Source organism: Megascapheus bottae, chromosome 1, assembly GCF_031878675.1.
Source record: "Megascapheus bottae isolate mThoBot1 chromosome 1, mThoBot2.hap1, whole genome shotgun sequence".
In the NCBI taxonomy this organism is placed as follows: Eukaryota; Metazoa; Chordata; class Mammalia; order Rodentia; family Geomyidae; genus Megascapheus; species Megascapheus bottae.
Genome location: NC_143509.1, coordinates 30,880,335 through 30,898,290, shown reverse-complemented (window position 1 = coordinate 30,898,290; position 17,956 = coordinate 30,880,335). Strand labels below are relative to the sequence as shown.

General features: G+C 52.7%; 2 protein-coding genes across 2 annotated transcripts; one reads left to right on the top strand and one right to left on the bottom strand.

The window, feature by feature from the left end:
- The first annotated feature begins 1,233 nt into the window (after positions 1–1,233).
- Trappc5 (trafficking protein particle complex subunit 5) lies at positions 1,234–3,859 on the top strand. The gene is made up of 2 exons (XM_090330051.1): positions 1,234–1,336; positions 3,002–3,859. Exon 2 carries the CDS (start codon positions 3,010–3,012, stop codon positions 3,574–3,576), a length of 567 nt encoding a protein of 188 aa, XP_090186177.1. The 5' UTR covers positions 1,234–1,336; positions 3,002–3,009; the 3' UTR covers positions 3,577–3,859.
- Positions 3,860–5,492: 1,633 nt separating this feature from the next.
- On the bottom strand, positions 5,493–11,072 carry Fcer2 (Fc epsilon receptor II). The gene is made up of 10 exons (XM_090329201.1): positions 10,982–11,072; positions 9,658–9,771; positions 9,382–9,435; positions 8,347–8,409; positions 8,119–8,181; positions 7,935–7,997; positions 7,746–7,835; positions 6,488–6,639; positions 6,291–6,394; positions 5,493–5,682 (listed from the first exon to the last, which is right to left on the bottom strand). The coding sequence occupies exons 1-10, from the start codon at positions 11,001–11,003 to the stop codon at positions 5,493–5,495; spliced, it is 915 nt and encodes a 304-aa protein (XP_090185327.1). The 5' UTR covers positions 11,004–11,072.
- Between the last annotated feature and the right edge of the window lie 6,884 nt (positions 11,073–17,956).

Here is a 17,956-nt window from a genome sequence, read left to right as displayed (position 1 = left end):
TACAAGTACAGACATCTTCCAGGCAGTGGCTTTCAAAAAAGTCCCCAAGAGTAGGTCACTGGGAGTGTTGGTGCCATGGGATCCATGTGTCCTTGTCAGGCAGGAGAATGTGCTGGTGTGTGCGGGCCCACTGTAGGGGTGCATTGCTGTAACTGTGGACATAGTGGTGTCGTGCCTGTGTCAACATGGACAGGCGTGTGTCATGCTGTGTGTGCCTACTCATGTCGCCTTGTATGCCAGCACACACAGAACTACCGGATCATTTATTTTTTGGACTCGTGTTTTGTAATGCAGGGGAAGCCATGTGATATTGTGTGTGTTATTGCGATGCTGGTGGTAACTTTGGGACCTGGGGGTCTGCAGGTGTTTTGGGAGATGGATTCACATGCAGTTAAGCTCAAGTAAAGGCCTCATAGAGGTCTTGGTGTGTTAAAGGCTGTGCCCGGTGTGCGTGCATACACAGACACACACACAAACACACACAAATCCCCACATGCATACAGCCTGAGGCGTGTAAAGTTCTCTCAATGTACCTGGGCCCATCTATGTAATCTATTTAATATACACATCATATCTAATATATTATATAATCATTATTATATTAGTATATAATATAACATGCTAGGCTCTGGTGACTCATGCTTGTTATCCTAGCTACTCAGGAGGCTGAGAACTGAGGATCGCAGCTTAAAGCCAGCCTGGGCAGGGAAAAATGAACCACCAGAAAAAACAAAAGTGGAGCTGTGACTCAAAATGGTAGAGCGCTAGCCTGGAGCTTAAGAGCTCAGGGACAGCACCCTGGCCCTGAATTCAAGCCCCACGACTGGGAATAATTAAATATATAACACATAATAATAATGTAAAATACAATATAGTATATTATGTATACATACATGTATAATATACAGAAGCCCTTTAAGTGTGAACTCACTGATGTCATTGCTCCCCTGAGCGTCTGTGTAGTCTAGCACACATTGTGCCCACGATTAAGACACGCGTGCCCGCTGTCCGTGCTGCTGTCGCCACCCTGCCACCCTGTCCTCCATCAACCAAAGCCTCCAGACGCCCGCTAGGGCCTGAGCAGGTCTCAGCAGCCGATGAGCTAGACTCGCGCGCCCTCTTGCGGTCGTTCTCCGGGACCGACCATCGCCCTCGCGCCCGACCTCGCCCCACCACAAACCACGCCCCCACCACGAAGACCACGCCCCAATGAGATGGGCCATGCCCACAACACCGGGCTCGGGTGGCGCCTGCGCGCGTGCAGCGTTTTCTTTTTTTTTTTTTTACGGCAGCGCCGTAAAGCAGCTGGGCCGAACGGACGCCTGCTTCGTTCTCGGTGAGATTCCCCCGCCGTCCGCGACCCCTTCCCGCGTCCGGCCGGGTTCCGTTCCCTGCGGATCTGTGCGTCCGGGGCTGGGGTCTCGGCATCCGCGGTTACCCCGAAATGTCCCGGCTTTGTCTATCCGCACCCACCCCCGGGGTCTCCATGACCCCTCCCCGCTTCCTAAGCGGTGGCGGGCTCGGCCCTCCGCGTTCGCATCTCGCGCTCCTTCCCGGTCCTTGCACACCTTTTAGGGGGGCCCTTTCCAAGCCCCCGACCCCTCCAGGTTCCTGCTGGTCCTGACTCCCCCCACCCCCCACCTCAGCTCTGCTCCCCTCCAGCCTTCACCTCCGAGCTGGTGGCTCCACCCGGACTGAGGCGGGGGTCTGGGGGGGGGCTCTCCATCAGCGAGCTTCCCGCGGGACAGACGGAAGTTGGCCCAGGCCCTCGGGGTCCCCTGCCCCAGCTCATCAGAACCTCCAGCCTATCAGATCTTTGGTCTTGATACAATCTCTGCCCCCCACCTCCCTCCAGTCACTCTGGCTTTCTTCAGGGTGCGCGCGCAAGCGTGTGTGTGTGTGTGTGTGTGTGTGTGTGTGTGTGTGTGTGTGTGTCAGTGTGAGTGTGAGAAGGGGAACTGGGAAGTTCTGGGGGTCAGAGAGTCAGTGCTGGATCTCAAAGCCAAAGGTATAGGTCATTTGTCCCTGGCAGTCTCTCATCCTTACATCCACCCTGCCCTCTGATCCCACAGGTGCTAGCTTTTTTCATTGTAATTTGGTTATTTTGGCTATTAGGGCTCTCTTGGCTTTGTCTTTTTTTTTTTTTTTACCACTTGTGCCCCAGCTCCACTTCTGGCTTTTTAGTGGTTCTCTGGAGATGAGTCTCATGGACTTTCCTTGTCCAGGCTGGCCTTGACCGTGATCCTCAGATCTCAGCCTCCTGAGTAGCTGAGATGACAGGTGTGAGCCACCGGATCTGGTTGGGTCTCCGTGGTTGGGGTGACCTCCAGCGCCCTCTTGGTCCTCCCCCCCCCCTTTTTTGCCAGTCCTGGGCTTGGGCTCAGGGCCTGAGCACTGTCTTTGGGCTTTCTCAAGGCTAGAGCTCTACCATTTGGGCCACAGCACCACTTCTGGCTTTTTTTCCCCTATGTTTGTGGTACAGAGGAATCGAACGCGGGTCTTCGCGCATGCTAGGCAAACACTCTACCACTATGCCAAACTCCCAGCCCTTGGTCCCCCTTTTTATCTCCCTTTTCCTAAACTTGTCCAGCCAAGTTTCTAAACCTAACCATCCCTTACTGTCTGACTAGCTTGGCACAATGGAGACAGTGTGTGTGTGTATTTGCCGGTCCTAGGGCTTGAAGGTAGGTCCTGGGTGCTGTTGTCCCTGAGCTTTAGCCACAGATCCACTGCCTGACAGTTTTCTTCTAGTTAATTAGAGAAGAGAGTCTCACGGACTTTGCTACCCAGGCCAGTGTTGAACCACTATCTTCAGATCTCAACCCAGAAGTAGCAGGGATTACAGACGTGCTCTTGTGGCCTGGCTTTGGAGACCCCCCTCCCCCCACTTCTTCCCCTCATCCCTTCCCACTGGGAAGTCTTGGGCTTCTCCCTGGGGTCCTCCCCGCCCCTGGATCGTCGCTGACCGCCCCCTCCCCACCCACCCCCCCCCTCCTCGCAGGCCTGGGCATGGAGGCCCGCTTCACGCGCGGGAAGTCGGCGCTGCTGGAGCGCGCGCTGGCGCGGCCGCGCACGGAGGTGAGCCTGAGCGCGTTCGCGCTGCTCTTCTCGGAGCTGGTGCAGCACTGCCAGAGCCGCGTGTTCTCGGTGGCCGAGCTGCAGGCGCGCCTGGCCGCGCTGGGCCGCCAGGTGGGCGCGCGCGTGCTGGACGCGCTGGTGGCGCGCGAGAAGGGCGCCCGGCGGGAGACCAAGGTGCTGGGCGCGCTGCTGTTCGTCAAGGGCGCGGTGTGGAAGGCGCTGTTCGGCAAGGAGGCGGACAAGCTGGAGCAGGCCAACGACGATGCGCGCACCTTCTACATCATCGAGCGCGAGCCGCTCATCAACACCTACATCTCCGTGCCCAAGGAGAACAGCACGCTCAACTGCGCCAGCTTCACGGCGGGCATCGTGGAGGCGGTGCTCACGCACAGCGGCTTCCCTGCCAAGGTCACGGCGCACTGGCACAAGGGCACCACGCTCATGATCAAGTTCGAGGAGGCCGTGATCGCGCGGGACCGCGCCCTGGAGGGCCGCTGACCCCCCCCACCCCCGGAGATAAAGGATGCAGAGACGCCTTCCCGCTCCGTGTGGCCGTGTCGTGTGTGGGGGACCCCTCCCCAGGCTGGGGGTGGAGGGAGGGAGGCTGGCCCGTCCCAGGCTTTGAATTAGGATAGAGGGTGGGGGTCGGGTGCCCGGGGCTCACGCCTTCACCCTAGCTACTCAGAAGGCCGAGGATCGCGGTTCAAAGCCAGCCTGGGGCAGGAAAGTCTGAGAGACTCTTATATCCAATAAACATCAGAAAGCCGGAAGTGGAGCTGTGGCTCAACGGGGAAGAGCGCTAGCCTGGCCCACCCGGACCAGCTGTGGGAGCTAGGGGCAGGGGGGGCAGGGTCACCGCTGGCCTGCTTTCCCAGGCCTTCCCTCCTCCTCCCTGCCACCCCCTCATCCTATCCCTCACCCCTGCCATCCACCTGACCACCCCACGCCAGCAGCCCCCAGGCCCAAATACTCCTGCACCCCTCCACTTCAAAAAAAGCCAGCTTCTGGGGACCCCCCCACCTCCAGGCACTGGGGAGACATTTTCTTGAGGAAAACAAAGTTGTCCTGTGGCTCACACTACCTGGGGAGGTGGCAGATGACAAATGGGTACACAGCTTTATTTTTATCTCAACACTAGGTATTGAACTCAGGGCTTGGACTTGCTGGGAAAATGCTCTACTTTTTGAGCCACACCTCCAGCCCCTTTTGCTTTTTTTTTTTTTCCAGACAGTGTCTTCTGGTTATGGTCCAAGCTAGTTGCAGACTGTGATTTTCCTCCCTTCAGCTCCAGAGTAACTAGGATTATAGGTATGACCCACCTTGCCTGGACTTTATTTTTAAATTTTATTTATTTATTTTTGAGGGCAGTACTGGAGCTTGAACTTGGCTCATTTTGCTCAAAGCTGAACTCTACCACTTGATCCAGGCCTCCAGTTTGGTTTTTTTGATGGTTCATTGGCCGACTCTTACAGAGTTGCCTGCCTGCACTGCCTTTGACTTGAGATTCTCAGATCTAAGCCTCCTGAGTAGCTAGGATTATAGGCATGAGCCACTGGCAGCTGGCTGGAGTTATTTGTTGAGCCAAGGATCTTGTTAATGTTTTATCTTGGCATGTCTTAAATTGCTACCTAGTTCCTGTGTAGCTGGGATTGCAGGAGTGAGCCACCAAACCCGGATAGCAAATTGTCTTATTTTGTTTGGAGGGGAAATGCTCCATAGTGAGAAAGTATAGGGGAAAAGTGAATGAGTTCTTCGGGGTGGGCCTCGCAGACTGCAAAGGAGTCTGTGCAAAGGCCCTGAGGAACAAGGAAAAGTAAGGAGGTGAGGTAGAGAGATGGGCCTGCAGAGGTGGGTTGAAGGTCACACAGGAGCTGTATAAGGCTTTTTGGCTTTTTCTCTAAGCCAGAAGGAGCCTTCTGGAAGGTTTAGGGGGCAATGAAGGGGGAGATCAGTCAGGCCAGGTGGATGAGAACAGCAAGGAAACCAGGCTAATGGCAGAAGGTGGAGAAGTAAGCAGATTCTGGGGTCATCTGACAGCAGAGCCCAGACTGTGCCTAGGACAGGGAGAAGAGGCAAGGATGGTTTGAGCCACCGCAGAGGAGGCCATGCAGGGTTTCCTGCACTCCCGATCTGCCTCTGTCCTTCCACTTCCTCCGGTGTGTGGGCTGACTCGGGGCCTACACAGCCTGGTCTGCACCTCTCTGGGCCTGAATGGGGTCCACCAACACCCACTGAGCCCTTGACAACAGGTGCAAGGGGGTGGGGGGGGGCAGTGTGAGCAAGAAGCAGGCTGTGGGGGCAGGGACAGGAGAGGAGGACAAGGCTGAAGAGTTGTCTGCGCCTGGACAGGGAATCCTCAGTGCCCTGCTCTGGCCCAGCTGTATCCAAGACCAAGGAAGGGACAGACGGGGTGGTCAGGGGGTGTGTGTGGGAGTGGGTCCCTCAGAGGTGGGGGGGGTGGGCGGTCCACACGTGGCCAGCCTCTCGCACACCCAGGCATCCAGCTGGGTGCGGCAGAAAGCGTCATTCCAGTGTCCGGAAGCCCGCATCATCACACAGTCCTCATCCAAGCCCGCGTTGTTGGGCTCGCCTGGAAACCAGTTACTGGAATGAAAGACTTGAGTCGAGAAACAGACCAAAGGAGCCTCTTCTCTTTGCCCTGGGCTCAGCCCACCCACCAGCCCTTTTAATTTCTCTTCGTGTGTGTGTAGGATACTGGGGCTTGAACTCAGGGCCTGCATGCTGTTCTTTAGCTCATTTGCTCAAAGCTAGCACCATCCCACTTGAGTCACACCCCCATTCCTGGCTTTTTGCTGGTTAATTGGAGATGAGTCTCATGGTTTTTTGTTTGTTTTTCTGTCCAGGTTGGCCTCAAACTGCGATCCTCTGGATCTCAGCCTCCTGAGGTGCTAGGATTTATAGGCATGCATGCCTGGTTCTTTTCTTTTATTCCTGACTCCACCTGGCACTCCCCCATTTCTGAACCACACTCCCCCAAAGCCTAGGAGTTCCCTTCAGGTATGTGCTTGAAGCTTTCTGAACCCTCTGCCTCTCCTTCCCATGGAACATGAAGTCTCCCTTTAAGACTTCGACCTCAATCAGTGTTCCTTGCCCTGCAGCCTTGCTTCAGGGTTCCAGACTGTCGTTTTTCCCTCATGGTGTCTCTGCCTCCTCCCCTGTCCCCCAGACAGGAACCCCCCTCACCCCCTTACCTATAGCTCACAGGACTCTCATCTATCCAGACGAAGTCTCCCTCCACATCTAGGTCCTGAAGGCCAATCCAAGAATCCTTGCTAGCATGCTTGCTCAGGAAGTCCTGCAGGGGTGTGTGTGGAGGGGGGCAGGAGGTCAGGGCTAAATCCCTCCCATCCTCTCCCCTGCCCCCCTGCCTCCCCAGAGCTCAGGACACCTGCTCCTCCTGGCTGTGAATGCTGGCTAGTCGCCCTTTTAGGTCACTGCAGGCAAAGCGGGCTTGGAGCCACCGTTTGGTGGCCTTGCCAAAATAGTAGCACTTCTGTCCAAAATTGAGCCACTGCTCAGGGCAGGTGTTGCATGCAGAGCCTGGGGTTGCAAGTGGAAAAGAGGTTCAGAGGGGCACTGGGGTGGGCATGGTGGGAAGGGCGGGCACTGGTGTCTTCTGGAAGCCCTCGTGGGTCTGGGTTGAAAGTAGAGGGTCCCCTACCCCCCACTCCAACAACTGACTTTCCCCCCGGCCTTGAACTTGGTTACCTCTGGTCAATTCCTAGTAAGATCATCTCAGCTACCAGCACCATCACAACTCTAGGGCTGCCAGTTACCAGCTACCAACCGTAAGCCCTACGTCACCACCAACACCTCAGAAGGGCCCCAAATGCCAAGCTGATCTCAGATCTCATTACTTCACCATTTCTTAGAAGCACTTTCTTCCCCCCCCTAAAAAAAAAAAAAATCCAGGACCACTGGGCACCAGTGGCTCACGCCTGTCATCCTAGTTACTCAGGAGATTGAGATCTGCAGATGGCAGTTCGAGGCCAGCCTGCGCAAGAAAGTCTGTGAGATTTGTCTCCAATGAATCACACATACAAAAATAAACAGAGTGGAGCTGTGGCTCAAAGTGGTAGAGCACTAGCCTTGAGTACAAAAGCTCAGGGACAGTGCTCGGGCCCAGAGTTTAAGCCCCAGGTCTGGTGTATTCACACACACACACACACACACACCAATAACAAAACAAACTCCACGATCTCAATCACATGCATCTACTTACAGTGGGGGGCTGTGGCTAAGGGATCCCCACCATGACATTGGCTGAAGAAGCAATTGGAGAAAAGGCTTTCTTGGCAGAAGCAGGCTTAAACTCAGGGCCTAGGGCCTTGCTAGGCTTCAGCTGGTGCTCTGCCATTTGAGCAACACCTCCAGCCCTGCCTTTTTTTTTTTTTTGCCAGAGAGAAGAGTCAGGCTTTTCTGCCTGATCTCAGCTTCCTGAGTAGCTAGGATAAGTAGCTGGGAGCTACTGATGCCTGGCTTAGAAAAGGCATTCTTGTATACATCCCCTCTGTACAGCTATCTACATGATCCACCCCTGTTTCTTGTGTCTCCCCCAATCTACTGCCACACTGCCTGGTACACACACATGCTATGGCACACAAAGCCCACGTGGGCTGTCCTCCCCTCCCCTCCCCAGCACTCACCCTGTGCCATCCTGATCTCCATCCACAGCTTTGCCACAGCTTCTTGGAGTTTCTCCAGTAAATCGGAGACTGTGCTCCTCTCATTCAAGTCTGGAAAGAGGGTGGGGTAATTGGGGGTGTGTGTGTTCAGAACCTCCTGTCGGGTCCTCCCCTCCATCTGCCCCTCCCCCAGCCTCTCCCAGGCCTCACTCAAGGATTTGGCTTGGCTCAGATCCTCTTGCACTCTCTGCAGGTTCCAGGCCAGGTGGGTGTCTGGTCGGTGTGAGGAGGAAGAGGTAGTTTTAGAGATGGAGACTCTCAGGGGCTGGAGGGTTTCTCAATCTGGAATCCCAGCCTCCCTCCCAGGAAGTCCTTCTGTCCCTCTCAGTCTCACCCTGGGATTTCATCTGCTGCTGTTCAGCTTGGAGTTCATTCACCCTCTGTGCCATGAGAACAGCTGTTTGAAGGGAAGCAACCATAAGCAGGGGCTCAACCTCCCTCCCCCCCAATCTCCATGCATCCTTTTTCCTCTTCCTCTGCTGCTTAGACTGATGGAGGTGTGGGGACACGGGGGACACAGCTGGACACTTTAGCCCCTCTCCCCCACGCAGAGGTGGCTCACCTTGCAATTTCTGGGCCATCTGATCACTCTGATATTTTTGCAAGTCCTTGGAAACTAGAGAGACTGGGGCAGAGGGAGAGAGCCACAGAGAGAGGTCCTTGAACCCCACACATCCCAGACCCCAAGAAGCTTTTGTTACAATACTAGTGTGTGTGTGTGTGTGTGTGTGTGTGTGTGTGTGGCTTAAACTCAGGGCCTCATGCTCTCCCTTGGCTTTCTTGTTAATGTCTGGTGCTCTACCACAGGAGCCACACCTCCACTCCAACATTCTGCTGGTCCAGGTGGAGATGTAGTCTTGCAGACTTTTCTGCCCTGGCTGACTTGGAACTGTGATCCTATAGATCTCAGACTCCTGAGTAGCTAGAATTACTGGTGGGAGCCACCAATGGCCTGGTTTTTTTTTTTTTTTTCATATTTGTGTGGTGGGGGGAGAAGGAGGGAGCCTCAAATTCAGGGACTAGATGACAGCGTGATAATGTTTTTCCTCAGCTAGGATTGGATGTCAAAAGCAGCTGGCATTCATCGGAGGGCTTAACTGGCCTCAACTGACCACTATCTCCGACCACAAAAGTCATGTCCCTTATACCAGAGGAAGAAACTGAGGCCCGAGTATTGTCTCAATCACTACAGTCTTTTTTCCTGTTTGTCCCAGTCCTGGGGCTTAGAACTCAGGGCCTGTCCTCGAGCTTCTGTGGCTCAAGGCTAGCATTCTAACTCTTGAGCCACACCACCACTTCCGGCCTTTCCTGAATTGTTTATGGGTCATAAGAAGCTTACAGACTTTCCTGCTGGGGCTGGCTTTGAACCGTGATCCTCAGATCTCAGCCACCTGAGTAGCTAAGTTACAGGCGTGAGCCATCTTGTAGATAAGAACTGACACACAATCAGTCTGGCTAGGGCATTTATAGATGGGGAACACAGATCTTAGGAAGTGGGGGGAAAGCAGCTCTATTGTGACCAGTGCCAGAAAGGGGACACGAATTGGGCATCTCACAACCATTTACCCCCTCCACCTCCATCTTGGCTTCTACATACCATTCTGGGCTGCAGTGTCTTCGACCTGCTTCAGATTCTGCACTGTATCCCAGTCTGCGAGGGGGGGGAAGAGAATGGGGCCAGGAAAGGGTTAAATGTCCCCCCACCAAGCTGGGCAGGGTTGGGGGAGGGGCTCTACAGGTAAGGAACCCTCCTCTCCTCCTCAATCAAGACAGGAGGCAAGATGAGAGGCATTGGGCTTGAAAAAGGGGAACAGAAGGGCACAGTGGATTTGGGGGCACGGGGGACAGTGCTGGGAAGAGGGGGTGTTCTCACGCCACAGAAGGAGCAGGGTCATCATTCCAGCCCACAGCCCCGCCATCAGCAGCACAAATAGCACCAACTGCGTCCTCAGCCTGCAGCAACGCTTTCTGGAAGGCTCGAACAAGTCTGTTGGGGGAGGGGAATGTGGGGTACAGGGGGAGGGTGGATGGATGGGCTCCAGCTCTGCCCAGTTCTTCCAACATCCTGGAAGCCTGCCTCACCTCAGGCTATCCATCTCAGAGCCTCTGCTTCCTGTCCACCATAGTATCTGCCCACACACTCTCAGGCAATGAGTCTGACTTGGGTCCAGGTCATTTCCAGAGACACAGACAGAGAAGCCAGGAGCTAAGAGCTGCCATTTCTCCAGAAGCTGAGAATGACCATTTCTTCTTCAATGCTGGGTCCCCCTCGTCACATTCATCCCTAGAAGTCCAGCTCCCCTTTTACCAGTCCCTTCTGACCCCCAATCCTCAATCCCTATACCTGGCTCCTCAAGCTCTCCTCCTTCCCCTCCTCCCCAAAGCTCCCCCTTTGCTCCTCACTGGAAATCTCCATAGCTGTCCCATCGCTGCTTTGAGGTTCCATTTTGCTGAGTTGTATTTGTCCAGGATTCTCATCTACTCGGCTGCCCATTTTATGGGGTTCCAGCTACCCAGAGGGGCTGAGTTTTGTGGGGAGGGAATTGAGTCCCCGGGGGAGGGGCCCCCGGCTTCCCTCTCCTGCTTGGCAGAGGACTGGAGACCATCCAGGCTTTCTCCACCCCACCTTGTGGGTATTTCTGAAAAATTCCTGAGATGAAGTTCAGAGCCAGATGGAGTCAGAAAAGTCCGTGAGACTCTTATCTCCCCAAGTAGCCCACAAAAAGTCAAAATTGGAGCTATAGTGCAAGTGGTAGAACCCTAGCCCCGAGCACAAGTTTAGGGACAGAGCCCGGGTTTGGAGTTCAAGTTCAGACATAAAAAATAAAGAAAGAAAACACTCAGCCTGGCACTGGTGGCTCATGCCTGTCACCCTCGCTATTCAGCAAGCTGAGCTCTGAGGGTCATTATTTGAAGCCAGCCTAGGCAGAAAAGTCCATGACTCTCAGCTCCAGTTATCCACCAAAATCCTGGACATGGAGCTGTGGCTCAAGAGGGAGAGTGCCAGCCTTGTGCACAAAAGCTTAGGGACAATGCCCAGGCCCTGAGTTTAAGCCCCAGGACTGGCACACACATACACAAAACATTCACCCTCCTAGCTAGGGAGGATTGGGGAGGACCCCTCCTTTATTTCCTGGATGAAATTAGAAGACAAGCATCTTTGTTTTTGCTAGCGTTGTCTCTGAGTATCTCCCCACCTGAGTACTGATTTTCCTCCATGGTGGTTCTTCTTGTTTGGTGCCTTCCAGTCAACTGGCGAGTCACAGCTCTGGGTCAGGGTTAGAAGCCAAACTCTAGCTGCAAGGACAAGACAGCATCTAACCCCTGCCAGCCCGGACAGACAAGTCAGAGAGACTTTTATCTCCAATTAACCAGAAAAGAGCTGGATGGAGGCATGGATTAAGTGGTAGATTACTAGCCTTGAGAGAAAAAGCCAAGGGAGTGCTCAAGGTAGTGAGTTCAAGTCCCAGCACTGCACACGCACACATGCACATACATACACCACACACGGATGTGGAGAGGGCCTGAAACAGTGGGTTGTAACTGTAATCCCAGCTACTCAGGATGTGGAGACTGAGACCTGGATTTGACACAGGCTGGGCAAAAAAAACAAAGTCATCAAGACCCCATTTCAACAGATTAGCCGGGCATAGTGGTAGACTCGAACCCCAGATATTCTCCTTATACACTGTCGACTCAACGACCAGGAGGCTGCAGGTACTGGCTTTGAACTCAGGGCCTTTTGCTTGCTAGGTAAGTATCCTGCCACTTGAACCATGACCCTAATCCTTGTGCTCTTACTGTTTTCTTTTTTAAATGTGATCTTGTACTTTTTACTTGAACTACAGTCCTCCCATTTAACCCCCTCCCCCAACATCTGGGATCCAGGCATGGACTGCTGAGCCCAGTTTATTATTATTATTGTTGTTTATTGGCTGAGATAGGGTCTCAATAAGTTTTTTCCTCTCCAGGTTGGCCACAACTCTCCTGATAGCCATTTCCCAAGTTGCTGAGATTACAGGCATGAGCTGCCATGCTTGGCTTGAGGCTAGTTCTCCCAAAGACCCTCCAGTGTGTCTTACACACACACACACACACACACACACACACACACACACACACACACACAGAGTCACCCACTCACCTGAATTTTAAGTGTCCTCCTGGTGAGTTAGGGATAATTAGACAGGTGATCAGGGGCCAGAGTTTTGCAACAGGAGAGATTCCTTTCTTCACTGCTGGTTTTTATTTTTACAGGCCAAATTAAGGGCTTGCCACAGGTCTTTTCTGGGGAAGTCCAGGCTATAATTACCTTCTTTTCTCAGGTGATCAAAGTGCTTGAGACCCAGCCATGCGGACTCCCCCAAAGGTTGAAGGAAGGAAATGACAAAACAAAGACTAAATCAAAGATAAGTGTGGTGACTTTTTCTGGTTAAATATGGAATCGTTTAATTTAGAAAGCAACCTAGAGCCAGGAACTATGCTTAGTGAGTGCCTTATAGGTATTAGCGCGCACACACACACACACACACACACACACACACACACACACACACACACACATATATATTGCCAGTCCTGGGCTTGAGCTCAGGAACTGAGCACTGTCCTTGGACTTTCTCATGGCTAGAGCTCTACCACTTGAGTCTCAGCACCCCTTCCGGCTTTTTTTTTTTCTATGTATGTGGTACCAAGGAATTGAACCTGGGTCTTCGTGCATGCTAAGGCAAGCACTCTACCACTAGGCCAAACTCCCGGCCCCTAGCACATTTATATTTTAGAACACTCTGGAAGGTCTTTGCTTTGGTGATCAAAGGATGCTCCCAAGATTTGTAGCACAGAGAGATAAAGTAACTTTCCCAAAGCCACACAGCATATTAACAAGTAGGGTTGGGATTTGAACCCAGGCATTATGGGTGAGGATAACTAACCATGCTACTTTCACGATATTTTGTCTACTGTGCTCTTCTTTCTAATTTGTCCCTGAGCTAGGCACCAATGGTTCAGGCTTGTCATCCTTGCTACTCAGCAGGCTGAGATTCTGAGGGTCATGGTTTGTAGCCAGCTCAGACAGGAAAGTTTTGCGACATGATTATCTCCAATGAAATACCCCAAAAAGCCAGAAGTGGCTCTGTGGCTCAAGTGATGGAATGCCAGCCTCGAGTGAAAAAGCTTAGGGACAGCATCCAGGTTCTGAGTTCAAGCCCCAGGACTAGCACACACATAAAATATCATCTCTGATCCTTTACTGGGGGAGAGGGGTGTCTCCCAAAGGACTGGGCAAGACATGGCTGTCCACTGGGGCTGGATATCTGTCTGCACCATGGCAGAGTGACCGGGCTAGAATGTGTCACTGATGGTCAGGATAAGCATGGGGTCACGCTGCCTCTTCCCAAGCCCTCCATGCTTACCTACTGAATAAATGGTGTCAGGGGCCCCAGCTGTGACCCTCAGCCTGCTCTGGGCCAATGAAGGAGGTGCAAGGCCAGGATTAGTTGAACAAGAGGCCTGGATGGAGATCGTGAAGAGGGGAGGATGGGGGGAGAGGGTGAGAGCAGAGGAACAAAGGTTTCTTTTTTTGACAGTCTTGGGTCTTGAACTCAGGGCCTGGGAGCTCTCCCTGAGCTCTTTCACTCAAGGCTAGCCCTCTATCACTTTGATCTACAATACCACTTCCAGTTTTCTGGTGGTTCATTGGAGAAAAGGATTACTGGTGTGAGCTACCACGCCCGGTTCCGGCTAGGGTTTTTAAGGGAGGGAACTTTTTCTGTAACTGGGGGTCTCGGACTCCCGAGGGGGACCGTGTTGGGGGTCCGATGGGCACAGGGGCTAGAAAGGAGGCTGTTTCAGGGCTAAGGCAGATGGGAGGAGTCCTGAGAAGGGACTGTCACCTGGTCCAGGTGCGGAGATGAACTGGGAAGGTGGCTGAGGAGTGAGGTATGAGGGGTAACAGATTGTCAGGTTACTGATGGATAAAATGTGGGTGGGGGTCAGGAAATGGGGTGCCCAGGCCTCCTCTGGGGTTTCCCGGTGTATGGTCAGCCATCCCAGAGATGGAGACAAGAAATATATATATTTATCTGGTCCTGGGGCTGTCTCTGAGCCTCTTTTTGCTCAAGGTTAGTGCTCTACCACTTGAGCAACACTGCCACTTCTGGCTTTTTCCTGTGATTAATTGGAGATAAGAGTCTCATGGACTTTCTTGCCTGGGCTGGCTCGAACCACGGTCTTCAGATCTCAGCCTTCTGAGTAGCTAGAATTCAGGTGTGAGCTACCGGTGCCCAACTAATAGAAGTGTGTGTGTGTGTGTGTGTGTGTGTGTGTGTGTGTGTGTGTGCGCGCGCGCGTGCGCGCACAGGTGTGAGTGCTGTTTTGTTGTTATTGTTGTTTCTCAAAGCTAGCTCTCTATAACTTGAGCCACAGCGCCACCTCCAGTTTGTTTGGTGGTTAAGGGAGATAAGAGCCTCATGGACTTTTCAGCTCCAGGGTTGGCTTTGAACCAGGATCTTCAGATCTCATCCTCCTAAGTACCATGAACCACCAGCACCAGGGCACAGCATTTTAAGGTCGAGGAACAGGGCCAGGGAGATCCGAAGTCCCAGCCTACAGCCACGGGGGGGTATGTGGTGGGGGCATAGAGGAAGCATGAATCCTTCCCAACCTGCTGTGACTTCTCTCTGACAAGAGCACGTCCCTGGGGATCTAGTCACACTGGCCCTCTTCCCTAGTGTGCCCTCACCCCACATCTCTTGTACTTCAGGGGGACAACAGGAAATAGGGCAGATGTGGCCCCAGGTCTGAGGGTGTTGGTTCTCCTTTCAGGTTGGGGAACCCAGAGATGGGAGGGGAGGGGTGGGGACCAGGCAGGGCCTGGTGCTCTCTCTCTTTATCTCTCTCTCTTTATCTCTCTCTCTTTATCTCTCTCTCTCTCTCTCTCTCTCTCTCTCTCTCTCTCTCTCTCTCTCTCTCTCTCTCTCTCTCTCTCTCTCTCTCTCTCTCTCTCTCTCTCTGTAGGTGCTAGCTGGAATCCCAGTGGGGTCCCAGCCCTCAAAATCCCAACGAGCCCTCTCACTCCCCCAGCCTCTGGGTGGGGCAGGTGGGGCAGGAGCTCAGTGCCTGGGACAGAGTCCTGGGCTCTGCGGAAAGGTGGCTAAAGAATCCTGTCCAGACCCCAACCCTAACCCATCACACTCCTGGGATCTCCCCTCAATCTGTTCAAATTGGCTTGGTGCATGGAGGGGTGGGAGGCTGGGAATGTCAGACACACACCAAATCCAAAAGGGCTTCCAGGAGGTGTGGCTAAAGCTGGATATCTCAACTCGGTTGCTGGGACATGACTCCTGATCAGCAGACTGTCCTATGAACTGTAGGATTTTGAGTGCTGCTCCCCCCTCCCCCCTTCCCAGGTAAAATCTATTCCTGGCTGGGTTGTGCCAAGATTGTCCCATGTTTTGGGAATGACCCCTTCCCCCCTTGCTCAGGGCCCATGTACTTGAACCCCAGGTGGCAACAGCTTGATGCTCAGTGGTTAGACACCTGAGCTCTGATTAATCTTAAAGCGACCAGTGGTTTGAGTTACCAAACAGCCAATCAGGTGATTTTAACTATGGAATTCCCCTATGAAAGCTGTGTAAAATCCTTGTTCAGGGCCTCTTAGCGTTGCCAGCTACGGGTACGCTGAGGTCCAAGTTTAATCTCATAATAAATGACCATTGCTTTTTAGCTTTGACTGTGGCCTCTGGTGGTCTTCTTGGGGTTCTAGGAATTTGGGTACAACAGGTGTCAGTGGCTCATGCCTGTAATCCTAGCTATTCAAGAGGCTGAGAGATGAGGATTATGGTTCAAAGCCCACCAGAGCAGGCAAGTCCACGTGACTCTTACCTCTTACTCCAATTATTTAGAAAAAAGCTTGAAGTGGAGCTGTGGCTCAAGTGGTAGAGTGCCAGCCTTGAGCGCAAAAGCCCAGGGATAGCACCTAGGCCCTGGGTTCAAGTCCCAGGATGGGCGCACACAGACACACATCTGTTGCTTGCAAGTGGAATTCACAGGTGCAGAGAAAGGAATGGAGATCTGTTTGTGCTCTGTCTTGTTTAGACTGTGGTAAAACATGAAATAAAAAATAGTCATCATCCCCATATATAAGCGTATACTTCACTACCCTGAGCCCATTGACACAGCAGCAGCCACCCCCACTCTCCATTTCCAGAACTTTCTATGCCCTCACACTGAAGTTCTGACCCCATTCAATACTAACTCCCATTGTTTCTCTAGAACTTGGCATCCATCATTCTACACACAGCACCTCCTGTGAGGGAAATCCTATGTTTATTTCACTTAAATAATGGAATCCTTTCGCGGTGTCCCATGAAGACAAGGCTGTGCACCCCATAAATGCGAAGGCCATTTTTAAGTAGTGAAAGGTAATTTTAAAATTGAGGCAGGAGCTTGTCTAGGCAGAAATCTGTGTTAGCTGGGAGGTGAGAGAGAAAAACAAGGTTACTTGTGTTTTCATCCTTTTAGGGGTTCATAACACAGACAACTCCCCCACCCCCATACCTTCATGCCAGGTGGGGAATTGTCTATACCAAAGGCCAATAGCCCTGTGGTCTGTCCCCAATCTTCGATGTTGTAGTTCAAGCAATTTCTGTGGCTGTCAGGCCTCAGTTTCCCCTTCAGAGGAGGGCACTAGAGTATTCTCCCAGGATGCTCAGGTGTGCTGGTCTGCTTCTCCTTGGAGGGTTCCTGAAAACTCCCAACGCCTTGGGGTCCCAGCACAAGGAGGAAGTGTGAATTCTGAAGAATTAAGTTGGGGCTCACATGAGGGTGAGGAGGGTGGAGCCTCCCCAACACACACACACACACACACACACACACACACACACACACACACACACACACACACACGGAGGCAGCTACAATAAAAGCACAAATAGAAAGTCAAGTTTGGTAGTGCATACCTGTAATCCCAGCTTCTCGGGTGGTGGAGACAGGAAGATCACAGGTTCTGCATACAACCTTCCATGGCTGTCTTCTGCCCCAGGCTCAAAGCTCCAACTCCCTTCAGCTTGGAGCTCCACTTTGCACCAAGGCCTCTTTGATCATTGAGGCTGGCTCAGGTTATCTCTTCTCGGTCCTTAGGGTTTGTGGGTTCTTTTTCCCCAAAGCTGTGCCTGCTTCCTAGAAGGATCAGAGGGGAGCTCCTAGCTACATACACCCCTCCATGCTGCCTGCACCCTAGTTTCACTCTGTGAAAGAGCAGGTGAACTGGAAGAGGGAAGAGATCAGATCTGTACTTTTTGCCTTCCTGGAGCCCAAGCCTGTTTTTGTTTGTATATTGGGGTGAGGTGGGGAGATGCTGGCTGAGGGGTATGTGTGTGTGTGTGTGTGTGTGTGTGTGTGTGTGTGTATGTCTGTGCATGTACTAGTCCTGGGACCTGGGACTCGAACTCAGGGCCTGAGGAACATTTTCTTGAGCTCTTTTCCTCAAGGCTGGTGCTCCATCACTTGAGCCATAGCTCCACTTCTGATTTTGTGGTTGTTATTAAAGAGAAGAGTCTCTCAGACTTTTTCTGCCCAAGCTGGCTTTGAACCTTGATCCTCAGATCTCAACCTCCTGAGTAGCTAGGATGACAGATATGAGCCACCAGCACTCAGCCAAAAATGACTGGTATGTTTGGCAGAGTCTCAGAAGGAGTTCTATACCCTGCTTTCTGCAGGGGTCTCACAGATGGTATCCCAGGCCTCCTTTCTACTTCCTCTCTGCCTCTCAGGCCCTAGGACACCTCCAGGGACAAAGCAGCCAGGGCCCCAGCTGGGACTCCTCACGTCAGCTTGGGCTGGACCGGGAGATTCTGGGATTTTTTTCTTCTCAGAATGTCTGAGATTATGGGAGATTATGCAATATTATATGGTGAATTCGCCAGCAGTGGGGAGCCCGGAAATCCTAGACTCTAAACTCCAAGAAGACCCCGGAAGAAGCTGGGTTTCCAGCCTCTCTCATAGACATGAGCCATCCCTCTATGTCGACATCCCAAATTCCATCGTGAGCGATCCAGGAAACCAAGATTCCACTGTCAAATAACTAGGCCCTTAGCCCCTGGAGGACTTTGTGACTTTTCTACTCCAGCCCTGCTGTTGAGCCCCAGGGTTTCCTGGGTCAGCCAGGATAATGT